General features: G+C 51.5%; 2 protein-coding genes across 6 annotated transcripts in view; one reads left to right on the forward strand and one right to left on the reverse strand.

The window, feature by feature from the left end:
• LOC135189407 (prolactin-releasing peptide-like) overlaps nt 1–17,863 on the forward strand; it is a 79,719-nt gene that overhangs the window by 53,442 nt on the left and 8,414 nt on the right. For all 5 annotated transcript variants that reach the window (XM_064169746.1, XM_064169745.1, XM_064169744.1 and 2 more), the window contains 2 exons: nt 7,039–7,196; nt 10,413–10,516. In XM_064169746.1, coding sequence (XP_064025816.1) covers nt 10,457–10,516 — 60 coding nt within the window. In that variant the 5' untranslated portion in view covers nt 7,039–7,196; nt 10,413–10,456. The remainder of the gene's footprint in view (nt 1–7,038; nt 7,197–10,412; nt 10,517–17,863) is intronic.
• EIF1B (eukaryotic translation initiation factor 1B) lies at nt 11,332–15,500 on the reverse strand. Its single transcript, XM_064169751.1, has 4 exons — nt 15,349–15,500; nt 13,021–13,184; nt 12,263–12,364; nt 11,332–11,715 (listed from the first exon to the last, which is right to left on the reverse strand). Exons 1-4 carry the CDS (start codon nt 15,377–15,379, stop codon nt 11,671–11,673), a joined length of 342 nt encoding a protein of 113 aa, XP_064025821.1. The 5' UTR covers nt 15,380–15,500; the 3' UTR covers nt 11,332–11,670.

Here is a 17,863-nt window from a genome sequence, read left to right on the forward strand (position 1 = left end):
TGCATTATGTTTGCTTGTTTCTCTATCTGTGCACAGGCAGCAGCAGGGTACCAGTCAATGTCTTTGATGTGCCTGATTTTCCCCAGCAGGTTAATGTTTGATCTTTTATCAATACATCTCCCTGTATTGGACATAAAAAGGCTGTTCTGGAAAACACAGCCTAGCACAGCCATGGACTTGCTGTGGTAGTCTGCAGGAGGAGAAGTTCAGTAGGTAGCTGAAGAATTCACTGCAGTGCTGTGAACATGGGCCTGGGCTGGTGCCAGTCCTGTCACCTGGTGCCTACACCCTCGGTGCCGTCTCTTCTGGACTCAGTGTCCCCAGCGCAGGAGCTGGGGGCATTGATTTCGTCTGTCTCTCCCTGCTTATCTCCAGCTCTTGCCTTTGGCTCACCCTATTGATTTACAGGTTCCCCTTCTGCATTAGCTCAGCAGAAGCTGGGAATGGATCAATCTGGCCTCCTAAATCTGTGCTCTATTGCAGCCCTTCGGAAGGAGCCACTTACAGCTATCTACACCAAACTGCACCAGGCAGCTGTTGTAAACATCTGAACAAGAGAGGACAGATTAGTCCCAGCTTGGCTCAGGCTGGAGGCCTGTACAGCCTTACCATTAAGTGTCTGTGCCTTTAAAAGCCTGCCATGAGAACAAGGGTTTCAGAGGCAACTGCTGGAGCAAGCTAGAGGACCTCAGTGTGAATCCTTCCTCTTAAGCAGGTCCATTTTTAGAGGCAGAAGGTTGTGCAATGAGCCACTAAGTTGTGGTCCTTCCTTCCACCCTCTTCTTTTTTCCTACAGCCAATAGTACTGGAAAGCCTTCAGAGCAGGGACTAGTCCTTACTCTCTGCTTACACTGCTCACAGTGCACACTTGCTACCAGCAAGAGTCCCATCAGCACAAAGGGGACACCTGAACTGCAGAGAACAGTCACACTGCTTGTGCACACTGATCTAGGGCAGTGTGATGCCAAGGGGTCAGTGGTTTTGCTTCCTGCTGTTCTTAGAGCTGGGTGTGACATGAACACGTGCTGGGTAGGTGATTCCCACCAGTGCACTCCTAGCTAGCCCAGCTGGCCTGCTGCAGGTGAGGCTGCTGGGGCAGCTTGCAGCTCTGCAGAGACCTAGAGACTTTTCTGCCTAGTGTCAAGCACAGAAAAACCAATTTCCACTGGAAGATGCTTTAAGTGGCTCCTTGAGGGAAACATAATAACATCACAAACCTCCTAAGTTAACCAGCACCAACAATATGTGAATTTCAAGGCAGCTGGACTAGATGATCTCCAGAGGTCCCCTCCAGCCCCTCCTGCTCTTGTTCTGTGCCCCTAAACTTCCCAGCCCTTACCGCAAACCTTAAATCCCCCTGCCCTGAGGTGCTCATCAGGCACTTGGCAGAGCAGATTACATTGGCTGGGCTGAGCAGAACTTCCCCACTCACCACAGCCACCTGGACAGCCCTGCCCTGCTGGACAGCTCAGACAGGCTCTGCCAGGCTTTTGGCCAAGGCATTTACATCAATTCAAGAATTCCTTCATTCAAGAAGGAGGACTAAAATAATTAGTTTGCAGCAAGAGCAGGTGCAGAAGTGAATTGAGTTCTCCTCTACAAGATGTTTTGACTTAAACCCCCCCACCGAGCCAGCCATAGCCTGTGGAGTCCAGCTGGCAGTAGCACAACCCTGTAGTAATCCACTAATGAATCTGCCCCAGCCCCTGGGAGAGGTCCATGGTCTGGTTGATTGGACAGGGCTGGGTGCTAGGTTGGGCTGGATGAGCTTGGAGGTCTCTTCCAAGCTGGTTGATTCTGTGATTCTGTGTGGCACCCATAGGTCTGGCAGGTTACACAAACCACATAGGGAAGGGCCCACAGCATCCTCTCATCTGGATTTAGAATCCTAGAATCAAGCAGGCTGGAACAGACCTCCAAGCACACCCAGTCCAACCTAGCACCCAGTCCTGGCCAACCAACCAGACCATGGCACTAAGTGCCCCAGCCAGGCTTGGCTTCAACACCTCCAGCCACAGTGACTCCACCACCTCCCTGGGCAGCCCGTTCCAGTGCCAATCACTCTCTCTGCCAACAACTTCTTCCTAACATCCAGCCTATAGAAGAAAATTCCATCTGGTTCAGCCACTGAGGGTGCCAGACATAACCCCTCAGCTCTGGCAGAAAAGGAGAACTCAGAATCAGAGCCTGGTGAGAGTTTGAAGGGCCCTCTGGAGATCAGCCAGTCCAACCCCCCTGCTAGAGCAGAGTCACCCAGAGCAGGCTGCCCAGGCTTGTGTCCAGGGGGATTTAAAGTCTCTCCAGGGAAGAAGGCTCCACAGCTGGGCTCAGCTACCCCATGTCCTGGCAAGTGGCAGGGAAGGTTCCTGCCTGTGTCTGCTGTGAGTGCACAGGCACAGCAGTGTCCTTTGGAGACTCCAAGTGCTCCTTCCAGCAGTGCTTTCCCACCCCAGCCCTGCAGAGCACTCCATCTCACTCTAATTGACCACAACTGCTGATTGGGTTCTAATTCAATTGCAGTCTAATTTTACTTAGCTATAACTGAGAAAACACAAAGCTACAGAATTGAAACCATCTTGAGAGGGAAGTACCCAAACCACTGCCAAGAATATCAGGCCAGAATTAGGCTGCAGAAATGTGGCAGCAGAGCATCACCACGGCCACCACTCTGCAGGCATGAATTCTGAGGGACCAAGGGACTCTAAAGGAGCTTTTTAGCACGTGGAGGGTTTTTCCTGCATCCCTCTAAAATCCAGAGAGCAATGAGATGGACAAAGGCTGAGCTGGTTGGCTGGCAGGCATTGTGGGCTCAGCTTTTTCAGGTGTGTTGACTAAATACTTCCAGCTGGGTTTCCTGGTGGGGCTGAAGCCCCTGCTTTTAAATGCCCTTTCTAACACTGTCACATTTCTCCCCTCTTGCCAGACCAACTCTTTTGTGCAGTGTGTTGTGGCAAAGTAGGCTCCTCATGCAGAGGAGAGCTCCAAGGTGTTCCTTGTGTCAGCTCTAGAACCAGGTCTTTGTGGCCCTTTAAAGCTTTTGCTTCGAGTGTTTTCTTACATGAAATTAGAAAACCTCTTTAGGCTCCACCTGAGCAGCACAAACAAGAGCAGGCTGAGCAGTTCCTCAGGTGTTAACACTTAGGGACACTTGCACACCTGCTGTGACCAGAAACACAACCACACCTTGCCTTGGGAGAAGGGGGGTTAAATTACCAGCACACTTCTCTGCAGCCATAGCCTGGCACAGGACAGCACTGACTGGAGCCTGTGAACGAGGGTCTCACTTGGTGCAAGCCACCTACCCACTGCTCTGGTGGGTACTGTCCTTTCTAATTGTGGCATCTCCATTGTGCTGCAGCTGAAGCTTCACTCTAAGGGTAGAAAAGAGAAAGAAAAGAGTTTAGTACAAAAAAGAGGAGGTTTTGGTTTTACAAAGCTCCCTTTATTCACCTGAATCCTGCTCAAGTCAAGAGCATACTGCTGCTGACTCACAACAGCGTTTGAATCAAGAGCTGAATTCCTAATTACACTTGGTAGGATTTCAGCTCAGGAAAGAACTTTTAAGATCACAGACTGACAACTTTTATCCTTTCTTAGCAGCAGTCCTGGGGGTACTTTGCAGTGCTTAGCAAAGCTCTAGAGCATTTTTCTCTTCCATGAGCTTGAACAAAAGCCAGTTACAGTTTTGATCCTATAGCTGTTGAAAATTGGTTTCAGCCTCTTCATGAGCAAAATGCCCATTGAAAGCCAGAGTGCTGTGTTTGAAGAGCTCAGCTCTAATGGGCTGCTTCCAACTCTTACAGCATGGGAGAGGAACAGCTTCCCCTGGCACTGTCCATCTCCATGTCCTTTGAAACAGCTTTATGGGTCCAGCCAGCCTGGGCTGGCACTGGAGAGGACCATCCCTGTACAAATTCTCCCCTCTAAAGCTGCCTCCTCTGACTTGTGCTATAGGTTTGAATTACTTTCTCATGCTGGTTCCTTACAACCCTTCCCCACAGACGTGTGGATCTGGTGTGCAGTCACTCCCACTGCCCCCAGCGACGTGTGCACTCAGGTCCTCTGCTCTTCCTGGTTGCAGCAGACCCAACACCATCCCTTCTCTGCGCCTGCAGAGGGCTAAGTGGACACAAAGTGACTCTAATCTCCAAAGCCACATGAATTCCTGTCGACTTGACTCCCAGCACTGCCTCGCTGTCAGCTGAGGCAGCAGCAGCTGGTGCCGACTGAAGATGTACAGAGGCAGGTCTGCCCCTTTCTGTGGCACCTTGCCCTGCTTTCACCTGCCGTGAAGCCATAGTTCTCATCTCCCAGCTCCCCCAGCACAGCTCTTGCTCCTGTCTGAGGTGATGCACTGGGACTGTCACACACAGGCACAGGCATCCTGCTAGGAGCCGACGCTGTGCAGCTGCTGCAGGGCAGGCTGGGGCTAAGCCAGCTCTGAGACCCTCTCCCTCTGCAGGGCAGGCTGGGGCTAAGCCAGCTCTGGGACCCTCTCCCTCTGCAGGGCAGGCTGGGGCTAAGCCAGCTCTGGGACCCTCTCCCTCTGCAGGGCAGGCTGGGGCTAAGCCAGCTCTGGGACCCTCTCCCTCTGCAGGGCAGGCTGGGGCTAAGGCAGCTCTGGGACCCTCTCCCTCTGCAGGGCAGGCTGGGCTAAGCCAGCTCTGGGACCCTCTCCCTCTGCAGGGCAGGCTGGGCTAAGGCAGCTCTGGGACCCTCTCCCTCTGCAGGGCAGGCTGGGCTAAGGCCGGGTTTCAGACCCTGGGGCAGAGGTATAGTTTCACTGGGGTTATGCCTGCAAGCACCCAGGAACTTTCCCCTCTGCGTTCCCCCATCCAGCAGCTCTCCCTGGCTCCAGCGCCGCTGCCTCCAGCGTGTGCTGTGTTCCCCCATCCAAGCAGCTCTCCCTGGCTCCAGCGCCGCTGCCTCCAGCGTGTGCTGTGTTCCAGGGACACCTAGGGCCAGGGCTGGGAACGGCAGGCTGGCCGCGGCGGAGGGGCTGTGCAAAGCCCATCTCGGGCCGACAGAACTGGCCAGAGTCCACTCGCTCCCTGCGGCAGAATTTGTCTGGCTTTAACTCTTTCGTTGCCGTCTGCTGAGAGCGCTCAGCAAGCTTCAGTGGCACAGTGGGCACAGCCCTCAGACCCAAGGAGGCAGCGGCTGAGGGAGCAGCTGCAGCTAAGCACAGGGGCACAGCAGCTGGCAGGGTCAGCAGGATTGCTGCAGCAGACTGCTCAGGGCACAGCAGCTGGCAGGGTCAGCAGGATTGCTGCAGCAGACTGCTCAGGGCACAGCAGCTGGCAGGGTCAGCAGGATTGCTGCAGCAGACTGCTCAGGGCACAGCAGCTGGCAGGGTCAGCAGGATTGCTGCAGCAGACTGCTCAGGGCACAGCAGCTGGCAGGGTCAGCAGGATTGCTGCAGCAGACTGCTCAGGGCACAGCAGCTGGCAGGGTCAGCAGGATTGCTGCAGCAGAATGCTCAGGGCACAGCAGCTGGCAGGGTCAGCAGGATTGCTGCAGCAGAATGCTCAGGGCACAGCAGCTGGCAGGGTCAGCAGGATTGCTGCAGCAGACTGCTCAGGGCCTGCTCCTCAGCTCCTGCAGCTCAGCTCCAGCTCAGTGAGGTGCTGGCAGAGGCATGGCACTGCTGGACACAACCCTTCACCCGGTGCAGCGCAGACATTTCGGCACTAGGCAGGAACACCTTGAGGGCAACCGAGCAAGCAAACAGCCTCCTGTAGCTGGAGCTACTCTCTGCTTCTTGCTGCTGCTACTTCTGCTGGGACTGTCACAGAATCACAGCATGCTTTGGGTTGGAAGGAGCCTTAAAGGCCTCTAGACCCACCTTCTGCACTGAGCAGGGACATCTTCAACCAGGTCAGAGCCTCAGCCAACCTGACCTGCAATGGGCAACCTGTGCCAGTGTTTCACCACCCTCAGTGCAAAAAATGTCTCCTGTCTAGTCTGAATTTCCCCCTTTTAAAGCCATCACCACTTGTCCTGGCACAGCAGGCCCTGCTAAAAAGGTTGTCCCCATCTTTCTCTCTCATTACATTTATATGCCAGTCCTCTGGTGACAAAGCAGTCACTGTGCTTGGAGTGTCACTTACACGGGACAATGATATGTGCCCTGCCCTGCAGATCTTACCTGCAAGTGAAGACACAACCCATGGACAGAGGCAGTAGGGCAGAGGGAACCGTGGCTCCATCGAGACTGCTCTGTGGCTTGGCTTGATGTCAGAGCTGAGTCTCCAGTGTTGAAGAGGTTGTTCCTGTAGAGACAAAGCCAAAGCAGCAGCAGATCCTGGACTGGAGGAGCAGGCAGGCCTCCTGCAGAGCACAGCCAGGGCAGTGACACAGGAGGACTCTAGGCCCAGCTACTTTCAGCCACAGCACTGCTCACATAATTTTTGTGAGGTAAACCCACTCCTGGAGCAAGCCAGAAAGTTTTGCCATGGCAGTGCAAAATGTTAGCTATGGGAGAGGCAGGGCAGGAAGGAAAGCACTCTTCTTTCAGTGGCCCTGGAGGGACCTTTTCCATAGGGAATCTTCACCCACAGAGGCTGTTGAGTGGCTTCATTTAGAGGTTGCTGCTTTCTAAAGGCACCTGGACAGTGCTTTTGCTCTCTGATCTCATATCAAGCACATTCATGCTGCTTGCTGTGTCTACCTAAACCAGCAACCTTCTGGTTCGTTTTTGGGGCAGCTACCTAAAGTGCTGCAGTGCCACCTCTGCATGGGCTCAGCTGTCCCATCACAATACCCAAAGCCTGTTTGTCTCCTGCAGGAGCAGCACTGTTTCCCTGCCTGATTACCAGAGGGACCATGAACACAGCCCAGTCTTGTTTATTGAGGGGCATGGCTGCAGAATTCTGCTGCTCACAACTTGGAGAACTGAGCCTGGATGATGTTTGGTTTTTTTCTGCTGCATAATCATAGCAAAGATGGCTTAAAATGAAAAAACAATCACTTACTCTATACAGAAGTACTTTGCATCAGACTCCAAACTGATTTCAGACCTGTGCTGTCCCGTTACAGGTACAAGACAGCCCAAAACAGCTGAGACCAACCACTGCATTTGGCTTACTCAGACCATTAGATCATCCTCTTCTACTCAAGCTTTAAACCTCAAGCCAGGAGGATTATCCTGCTTTAGAGCTACAAAATCCCAGCAGAAGTTACAACATTTTAAGTTGGTGAGTACAGATTACAGCAAACATTTAGAAGAGGCAGCAGAGCTTTCCCTGTAATCAGTTTTGAGCTCTCCAAGAGGATGCAAACAGCACTGTTAAGTGACACTACTTCTATCTCAGACCTGTTCCTAACAGTACAGAAGTCCATTTGCCTCAGAAAAGCAAACCTAAAAGAGCATTGGTACCATTTACTTCTCCAGTTTGTGGTCTCAGGTCTCTAGCAGTACTCCAGTACAGGCCAGGCCTTGCTCCTAAGGAGCTCATGGGCACATGGCACACATTAAAGAGGCATGGCAAGGGCAAAGCCTTCTTGGGAGTCTCTTTTTAATGTAACCTGGAAGCAGTAGGCACAGTAAACACAACACTACTATGTCATTTTCCCCTTACTCAGCTCAACAGCTTTTGATCTGGCAACTGCCAACCTTCAGGTTGCCATGCATGGGAGCTGTGTTGCTACCCAAGCCAACAATCATCTGTGAATCTTAGGAGTGAGGCAGGGTCTTAGTACTTAACCACACTTGACCCTCTGAAGCCCACCTGCATTTCCCTAGTAGCAGCAGCACATTAGGGAAGCACTCAGTGACTAAATCAGAGCTGAACACACCAAAAGTGAGAGCAACCCTGCTGTGGCCAGAGTCACCTATAAAAAGGCCTCTCCCATTCCTGCCTGGCTGGATACCAACCTTGCACATTCTTTCACATAGTGAGAGGAGCTACTCAGCCATTTGGAACAAGGTGGAACACAGATCCCCACACAACAGCATTCCAGGAGGACTAGAGAAGAGAGAATTACCACCTGGAACCAAGGCAGACTTCCCTGTACTGAGAAATGAGAGCAGTACAGCCTGTACCAGAGCAACACATCAGCTAAGCTCTTACAAAACCTAAAGGGTGTCACACTGCCAGTGGCAGATGTACTTACTGGCAAGTCTGTAAATACAAAGACATCTTCAGGGTAGCTACGTGCTGGTTACAAGCAGGACAGCAGCACAGGACACAACACAGAGCCTTGCCTAATTACTATTTCAAATCCCTATGGCTTAAGCTTCAACAACTCTTCACAATGTAAAGTTTATAATGGCTTTAGATGAGCTTAGAACCCCAAGGTCTGAACAAAGTTGAATTAGGCCTGCCAAGCAGAACCAGAAAGAGCAATGTTGCTCTGGAGGTGTTGCAGTCCAGGAGAATCTAAGTGGATGAGAAGAGACTCCTGAAGCAAACTCTTCTCTGGGGGTGTTCCTGTGTGGGTCCCTCCTCTCTCCCCCAGGACAGTGTTCCAGTGCAAAATGCTCTTCCTGTAGTGCAGCAGGCTGAGGCAAGCTGCTGGAGCTAAGCAGCATGCACACTCAGCTCTCTGGAGATGCCTGCTCACCTGCCACAGCTGTGCTCTTCAGGCCACCTCTGCCACACGTGGCCAGATGTGGCAGCATGCAGGCAAAGGCCAAGGCCCTGAGCATTCTCACAGGAGGAAGCAGGCAGCTGACAGACTTCAGCTGCTGCATCTCTTCTATGAGAACTGCTACTCCCTTTCAGCAAGTGATGGTTTCACTGCATGGAGTCTGAGCTTGCTCACTCTCTAGCCCTGCTAGTGGGTTTTAGAAGTGTTTGTTGCCTTTTAGTGCCTCTACAACTATGGGCTGTATCCTCTACTGTGTCTTAACCTGTTTGGAACAGATGGAAGGACTGAAAGCTGCCTTCACTGTGAAAATAGGTTTCCCAATGACAGCAATTTAAAACAGCTCTTTCCCAGAGTCTTTCCTGCTCCTCACTGTTTTTGAAACACAGAGGTGGATTGCAGGTCATAGAATCAAGCAGGCTGGAAGGGACCTCCAAGCTCAGCCAGCCCAACCTAGCACCCAGCCCTGGCCAAGCAACCAGACCATGGCACTAAGTGCCCCAGCCAGGCTTGGCTTCAACACCTCCAGCCACGGTGCCTCCACCACCTCCCTGGGCAGCCCATTCCAATGCCAATCACTCTAACAACAACTTCCTCCTGACATCCAGCCTATAGTAGGCCTGGGCTTTGTCAGAACTTCCAGTACGAGATGATAAAACCTGAAATTGTTGAAGCCTTCCCTGCAAAGAGGCTTGGGCTCATAGTGGCAATCTCGGAGACATTGTTTTAGTTTAAAGTCCTTCCCAAGGACAAAGCTTTCTGCCTCCCTTCTAGAAACACTACATTGTTGCCACAACAGTCCTCGTCTGTTTAAACTTCAGATGTGTTACTTCTTAGTCCCTACCCATTTTGCCCTTCAAGGGACAAAACACAGATAGCTCCAGATACAAACCTACCTCCACTGAGCATACAAAGCCAGGAAGGCTCCTTCTATGAGGAAGGACTTGAAAACGAGGAAGGAAACAAAGGGGGTTCATATTTATCCCAAGCAGAGGGACTGTGGAGAAATGACTCAAGCTGAGGTAGTAGAAGTTAATGGCATGAACACGAAATGGTGACTCAGTGACACGAGACCTGCTAATCTCTGAGTAACAAACACTCTCCAGCTAAAAACCTACCAGAAATGCCCAGTGCCAGTGAAAAAGGAGAAGGCACTGCCTTTTCCCCCCTCTTAGGCAAGAGGGCAAGCTTTGAATGTCAGTTTTTGTGGCACTTGATACAATGCAAATAGCGCTGGGTACTCCCAAAGGATTCATGCTTTGTTTTAGCATCTCTGAACCAGAAGGCAAATTTGCAGCACAATGCTTTTATTCTGCCCATGTGATAGACTTGCAGCTCCTTTCTGCCTGCTGGTATCTCATGCTTTGCAGCAGGTGCTCCCTCCCCTTGAGCACATTACACTGGGAGAGTCAACAATCTTCTGCAGCAGCCTTCCTCTGGAACAGTTAAGATCTGCAACATCAGGCAGAATTTGTGGCGGCTGAGGACTGGACACTGGATTCTTAACAGGTGGAAATGTCTAGACCAAACAAGAGAAAAAAAATGGTCATATGAATGCTCTGTAATGGTCCCCTGACTGCTGCTAGTGCCACACAGAGTCATATCTGAAGTCAGAAGTCTAGCAATAGTTAGAAGAAAGTTTCAGATGAGTGAAAAGGGAACATTTGTATTTAGAAAAGCAAGTCTGAGCAGGAGCTGAAGGACAGCAAGAGGTGGTGTTCAGTAGCCGAGCTTTGCATGCTGACATTTCTGTAGCTAGTCAGTATTTTTTGTCTAATGAACAAACAGGAGCAGTACTCACATGTCTCTGTCTTCCTTTGCAGAGCACACATGGCATTGCAAGAAGGCAACGCTGCCCACTGTTGTGATGGCTTCCCAGCGCCTGACTGACCGCAGAGAACATCTCCATGCCTGTCGCCCAAGAAAGGTAAGACCTACAGGTGTCACAAAATGCACTCATTTCACTGGTTAAAGAGATATGGCTTAAAACTTAGCAGGACACCAACGTCCTACAGCTAACTGAAACAAGATGAAAAGCATGGGAGGACAAACCTGTTAGATCTTGGGGTAACACTGAATGAACTGCCTGCCAGCAAAGCAGACTAAAGCAGCTTTCTGTTGCAACACTCACACTCCACGACAACCCCTCCACATTAACTGTTCATCACAGCAAAATCTTTCATAGCAGGGAAAAAAAATCCAAGTGTAAAGCCTGTCCTCTGCACACAAACACTACCAGCTAACAAAAGCACTCAGCTTGCCAGCATCAGAAGCAGTCGTGGCAGAATCTAACTCAATGTCCTGCACCTTCTGTCTGTGACAGATAGAAAATTCCATGCACTTCCTTCAGACATCTTGGGAGCACTTTGTAAAACCTGGACGTTTGGGGTGTTCTCAGTAAGAGCATCTGTAAGGAATTCAGCTTCTTCAAGACCTACTACACTAAGCACTAACAATTTGTAGTCACTTTGCAGTGAATCTGAGAGCAAATCCAGTCAGTCACTCAGCAAACATCTCTTAGCATGCTGCTAAGGTACACCCACACAGAAGACTTTAAAGCTCTAGCCTCATGGATACAGGACAAGATCACATGAAGCTAATCTACTGATTAATTAGCTAACAGTTCACTTTATGGACTCTTCCCATTTCTTCCATCAGCACTGAGCTAACCTTGCCACACAACACTGTAGACTGCTGTGCTAGCTTAAAACTTCAGCTGAAGCATTTCAGAGAGCCCAGGAAAACAGATGAAGAAACTTTTATTTTTAAGCAACAACACAGACTACTTTAATAGAACCCACACATTTCGGCCAGGTGGAGAGCACTGAACAATCATCACTAAAACATTTCCATTGGAAATGTGTTAAAGTTCACAGATGTCTTCATTACCACCTCACTGAAGTTTTCTTATGTGTTTCTAGCCTACACACCACCTGTTCCACAGACTCATGCCCACCCAAAGCACATTTTGGACGTTGTGGTAAGAGGGAAGTCCATTTACTGCAAAGATTCATTTTTCACAGAAGAGGCAGGCTAGGTATGAGCAGAAGCTGCAGAGGCCTTCACCAGCATGCAGGTATTTCAGAAGCCATGAACTTTCAGTTGTTCTTCCTTCACAATGCCAATCTGAGGGAGAAAAGCAACACACTTCAGTAAAGCTAAGGTGCTCAGGGTGTTACACTTACCAGTCTCAGACATCCAGCATAAACTCAAAGCACTTTCTTAGTTAAGAGAATGTTTCTGGGCCAGGCAGAACAACTGATGACACAAGAAGTAAACTACTGTCACACATTTGACTTGTCCTGGCACTTGCTCTCTGACAGTCTAACATCTCTGCATCATGATTTGCATCAGCAAGCATTGTCTAACATCTCTGCATCATGATTTGCATCAGCAAGCTTTCTTTCAGTGTTTTTAAGACTCAGATTGATGGTTTGCTCCAAACAGTTGGTTTTAGGAGTGAGGGACTCAGCTGCACTGCCAGCAAACAAGTGGGATGGTGCAGCAGGTAAGTGCCGTGACTCTCAGCCCAGGTTTATTCTCCTCTGCAAGTGTCATTTTATGTTCTGGCTGGAAACACAAAGGAAGTGGAGTGGATGGTTGATGAACATCACTGCCACCTGTCACTCCACTGCTTCCAGCGAGCTTTAGACATTTATCTGTAGTCTCTCACCTCCAAGAGGAATTGGCAAATGTTCTTCCTCTGGTCCCCTTGAAGCTGGATGACTTCGCCGTACTCAGGGTGTTCGATCACAGTACCATTGCAAGCGAATTTCTAGAGAGGAAGACTCACACTGTAAGACATCTGCAGCACTTCAGTGGTTTGCTTAGCATGGCTCTACAGCACAGCTGTCTCAGACACTGGTCAGTGAAGCCTGCTACCAAACAAGGCAAAGATCTACTTTATACTGGTTTTGAGAGCAAATGGCCAGAAACTAAGATGCTGCTGTTGAATTCAGGCAGGATAAGCTAGTGTGCAGAAGGAACTGGCCCACACTCACAAGAATGGAAACCAAAGTCACAGATACAGCCTTTCTTACTCCACACTACTGAAAAACAAATACTTTCCATCTGGCAAATGTGGGACCTCTGTTTTCAACAGCAACCCAGCTCTGACAGCAGCAGGAATGCAACCCCAACTCTACTTTAAACTGATTTGGCTCTGCATCACTACAACCAGGTACCTCTGCAATTTTTAATGAAACACTCAAAATAAACTTTATTTTCTTCTTTATAGAGAAGAGACCTTTAACTTCTCAGCAAAACTAGACACTGATAGGAGTTTTGAGAAAGACTGGGAAAAAGATCAGCCTGAGTATCAAGCTGAAGTGCACTGGCAAGAACAAAGTCAAACAAACATTCTGTTGCTTGGCATTAAAAGCCACAGTACTGGTTGACAGAATATCTGTTTTATCAGATCAGCAGCTTCACCTTTTTGAAAGCTTTCACAAGCTTCTTCTTGTCATAATCATCTGCAATCCCTTGAACAGTTGTTAGTGTCTTCCTTCCGTTTCGTTGCTGGATCCTTATGTGGATGTAATCCTCAGTCCCCGCCGGGAGTAAGTCGTCGCCCTTTGTTGCATCAGCAAAGGGGTCTGTAGGAGGAAAAAGCTTCCTGTAACTCCCACAAAGGAAAACATCCAAGCTCCAAACTCACAGCTCACAACCAGCTTTGGTCAGGGGACGACCTTGCTCTTTTCTCTGTTTAAAAATGCACTGCTACTGGTTTGTTTGTTCTCCCTGTGGCTGTATGCAGTCTCCCTGGCCTGCTAAGGACAGTGCCCTCAGCCATCACCCATCCACTTTGCTCAGTGCCTTCCCTGGCCTGAACAGTTTTCAGCCACTCTCTCAATTTACTTCACTATTTCTTCCAAACTAGAAATCCTCATGCTCAGAACCTGGAAACCATGGTTCTGAGACAATAGCTTTAGACAGCCACACGCATGTGAAGTGAAATATGGACAACACCAGATCCACTCTTACCAGCTGCCAGCATAGACAGACAAAAATCAGTGTGGAGAAAGATCGCTATGGACAAACACAAAAGCTCCTGGAGCCACACTCCTATACATCTCTGCAACAGAAGTCTTCTGCCCTGACAACTACCAACAACTGAAGGCAGGGATGTAGTATCTCGGCTATTAATGCAAACAAAACAGGGCCACAGACACCAGCAGAAGTCAGAGGCTGACAGTCAGCAGGAACACAACTCATTTAGGCTGGCTGCAGAAAGGTCAGCTCTCAAATGCTTCCAAGCTTCAATCCATCTAGCACGGGTGAAACAGGAAGGCATTTAGGAAGAAGCATTTCCAGGTTATACTCCTTATTGTTCTCCACAAAAACACATTTAGCACTCACTTTACCAAGATATTTTAGAGCCCTGCAAGTTTCCTAATCAGCAGCTCCAATTAAATCTTGAAGCTTTGACAGTTGTTGTTGTTTTTTAAAGACAAATCACAAATAAGGTTTTGATACTAATCAGAATCATATCAGAGAGCTCCATCTTCAATCAGTGTCAGTTCAACAGCCACGCAAGCTACGATCTCCCAAGCTTCCACCCAGAACTCACACCTGGGAACACCAATCAAGTCTTGCCATCCACATATGCCTCAGAAGAAGAAATAGGCACAGGCACAGCCCAGCTGCCGACTGACCCCTGTAGAAACAAGGGCACTGAAAGCAGTGCAAGCACCACAGGCAAAAGCCCGTGCAGCACTGGGAGACTTGACTGGTGCCTGTCAGAACGTGCTGTGTTTCACAGTGCCACACAGCTTGTGGGGTAAACGCTTACAGCAGGTTCCAGACAGAGAAAATGTGAAAGAAAAGGGCTACTCAGACCCGCAGATTCGGATTCTAGGATGGAGCCAAGCCAGCACTGCAGGGGTTAACATTAGATCATTTCAAACACACCTTCAGGGCAGCACCTTCCTAAGCACAGTCAGCTCCCCAGACCGTGATTAACACAACTTTCTCATGTGGCTTTGTACGTGCAGGAGATTAGAGACGATCCTGAAAGCAAAAGCCTAACACCACCATCACGGAGACTGTTACCTGCTCACTCCTGCTGCCTACAGATAAAGAAGGCTGAGAACCATGGCCCCACGCAGTCAGCTTCCCTGCCAATACAAGAGGAACAACCTAGCCTCTGTACAGCTCAGCCTGTGCAAACAGCATCCTTGGCAGGGCAGACAGAAGGGGTAAGGATGAGGCAGCAAATTAACGGGCAGTCAGAAGTGAGGCGGCGATTCCTTTCCTTAGCAGGGGATATGAACCCTAAGCTCCCTCTGCCCACAGAGATGACAGCCTTGGGACCACGGAGTTGACAGAAAGGCCCGGGCTGGGGCACTCGCAGACCTTCAGGACCTGTCAGATCCATCACGGAATCGTTAAGCTTGGAAAAGACCTTCAAGGTGCTGTGTCAGAGAACAGTGCATGGCAGCATCTCCTACCATGCTGAGTCCCCGCCGCGATGTCTCCCTGCAGCACGCCCCGGGCACGTCCTCGGTGGAGGACAAGGACGCGCTCCGAGCTGCCTTTACCGAGTAAAGCGACGGCAACAGCCGCTCGGCACCGGCTTCAATGTCACCCCGCAGGGTGCGGGTACCGAGGCGCAGGCCGCCCCCAGGCTCGGGAAAGCAGGGCGCCGCGGCGGGCAGCAGGGCAGCGGCACGGCAAGGGGGTGCCGCGGGCAGCCGCGGCCCCTGGGGGCGTCTGCCGAGGGGGTGGGCGCGGGGCTCCCTGCCACACAGACCGGCTTACCGAAGGATTGGAGGTTCTGGATAGATGACATGCGACTCTGCGGCGAGAGGCTGCAGCAGCGCTGGAAAAGGCCGCGGCTGGCTCCGCTCGGGTCACGTCTCCTGCTCCGCAGTGCCGGCGGGGGCGGGGAGGAGGGAGGGAGGGACCGGGGAGGGAGGGGACGAAGCGAGGGGAGGGGTAGCGGAAGGGGAGGGAGGCGAACCTGAGCGGGGCAGGGAGAACGGAGTCACGGGGGGAGAATGCGCGACCGAATATAAGGCGGTGGGGAGCAGCTGCCCTCCCCCGCCGCACCCCCGGCGGCCCGCCCCACGCTGCCGCTGCCGCTACCGGACAGCGGCCGCCGCGCCCCGCCGCCGGGGGAGCGGAGCAGCGGGGCAGCGGGGCAGGGTCACCGCTCCGGGTTCGAGTGCTGCGTTCTCGCCTGCCTTCTTCAGCTGAGAGCCGCCCGCCCGGGCGCCCTCGGTGACGGCACAGGGGGCGCCCCGTGGAGGTCCCTCTGTGCTCGCATGCTTCTGGTCGCCCTCCGTGTTTCCGAGCTCGCTTTCCCCTTCCCCACGCAGACATTGTGTGTTGGAAAAGCTCCTCCGCAGGCTTACTCAGCTGGACAAAATGCTGCTGAGCCCCAGCTAACCGACCTGCGGTGTTGCCAGGGATGGGACATCGACCCGCGTCTTTGGCAGCGTGGGACAGCGATTCGCCCCCTTCCCTGTAAAAGATGTCGTTCTGGCTTGTCTGAATCTCTCTCCTTAATTTAAAGCCCTCGCCCCTTGTCCTGTTGCAGCAGGACAAAGCCTGTCCCCAGCTTTCTGGCAGGTCCCCCTTTAAGCCCTGGAAGCCTGCAGCAGGGTGTCCCTGCAGCCCTCGCCTCTCCGGGCTGAACGACGCCAAGTGCTGTCCTAGCAGCAGAAGTGTTCCAGCCCTCAGGTCATTATTTGTGGCATCCTCTGGACCCTCTCCAACAGGTCCGTGTCTTCGAGTCCCCTGTCGTGTGCAGCTTTCTGTCCTCCCCCTCCATGTTAGGTGGGCAGCGCGGCAGAGCTCTGGCATCCCCCATGCCTCGGGTGCTACCACCACGACCCAGCTGCAGGACTCCATTCCACAGCTGCCCCCTGACCAACTGCTAACCCTTTGGGAAGTGGTGCTTGGGCTGCAGCAGGAAGGGTTTGCCTTTGAGAAGTCCTCACGCTGGATGTGAGGAGGAAGTTGTTGTCAGAGAGAGTGATTGGCATTGGAATGGGCTGCCCAGGGAGGTGGTGGAGGGGCCATGGCTGGAGGTGTTGAAGCCAAGCCTGGCTGGGGCACTTAGTGCCATGGTCTGGTTGATTGGCCAGGGCTGGGTGCTAGGTTGGGCTGGCTGAGCTTGGAGCTCTCCTCCAACCTGATTGGTTCTGTGATTCTATGAAAATTATTTCTATCCTTTTTTCTTGCCCTTTTCCTTTTTTCTCTTGAACTGTTTCTGCTCTGTGACTCTACTTACAAATGCAGCTGTGTTTGGGAGCTCTGTAGAGAGCTGGCTGGTGGCTTTCGGGCAGGGAGGAACTATACCAGAAGAAAGCCTCCTTCCATCTGTACCAGCAGCAGAACAGTCTCAAGGATGGCTCTAACTATTGCAAGCCTGACCTGTAATTTTCCGTCTGAGCTCTGGCTGTGGTGAAAGCTTCCCCAACGTGCTGCAGAAGGGCCTGGCAGACTGGCTGATGTCCTGGGTGTAGCCTGTGCTCCAGCTGCCCAGCTGCTCAGGAAGGACATGGACCTGATGGAACAGGTCCAGAGGAGGGTCACAACGATGATCCAAGGGCTGGAGCACCTCTGCTGTGAGGACAGGCTGAGAGAGCTGGGGGGGTGCAGCCTGGAGAAGAGTCCCTGGGGACCTTAGAGCTGCCTGCCAGTGCCTGAAGGGATCCTACAGGAAAAGAGGAACTTTTCATCAGTGTCTAGAGACAGGGCAAGGGGGGTATGGTTTGAAGCTGAGGCAGAGCAGGGTTAGACTGGAGCTGAGGAAGCAGTTCTTCAGTGTGAGAACCACTCCCAGGTGGTGAGATTCTGGAACAGGCTGCCCAGCGAGGCTGTGGCTGCCTCCTCCCTGGGGATGTGGAAGGCCAGGTTGGATGAGGCCTTGAGGAGCTGAGTTCAGTTGAGAAGTGTCCCTGCCCATGGTGGGGAGGTGGAAGATGATCTCTTGAGCTCCCAGCCGAAGCCATGCTGTGACTCCCTGATTTCTGTGCTAGCCACTAGATGGTCCTGTTTCTCCAAAGCAAAAAGGAAGCTTTCCCTCTCCTGTGTTGCATGACCTCACTTGCTTTCCTCAGCCAAAGCATTAGCCCTGCTCTGAGTGGGGTAACAAAATAAACTAAAATCACATCTGCCTGAGGAGACCCTGAGAGGTCAGGAATGATTTCTGTGTAGCATCTGAGTACTACCCATACAGGTGCATAGTGGTGGAAAGAAATGATAACTTACAGCCAAGAAGGACAGAGTGATAGTGTGGCCAGCAGGACAAGGGAGGTTCTTCTGC

Source organism: Pogoniulus pusillus, chromosome 32 (genome assembly GCF_015220805.1).
Source record: "Pogoniulus pusillus isolate bPogPus1 chromosome 32, bPogPus1.pri, whole genome shotgun sequence".
In the NCBI taxonomy this organism is placed as follows: Eukaryota; Metazoa; Chordata; class Aves; order Piciformes; family Lybiidae; genus Pogoniulus; species Pogoniulus pusillus.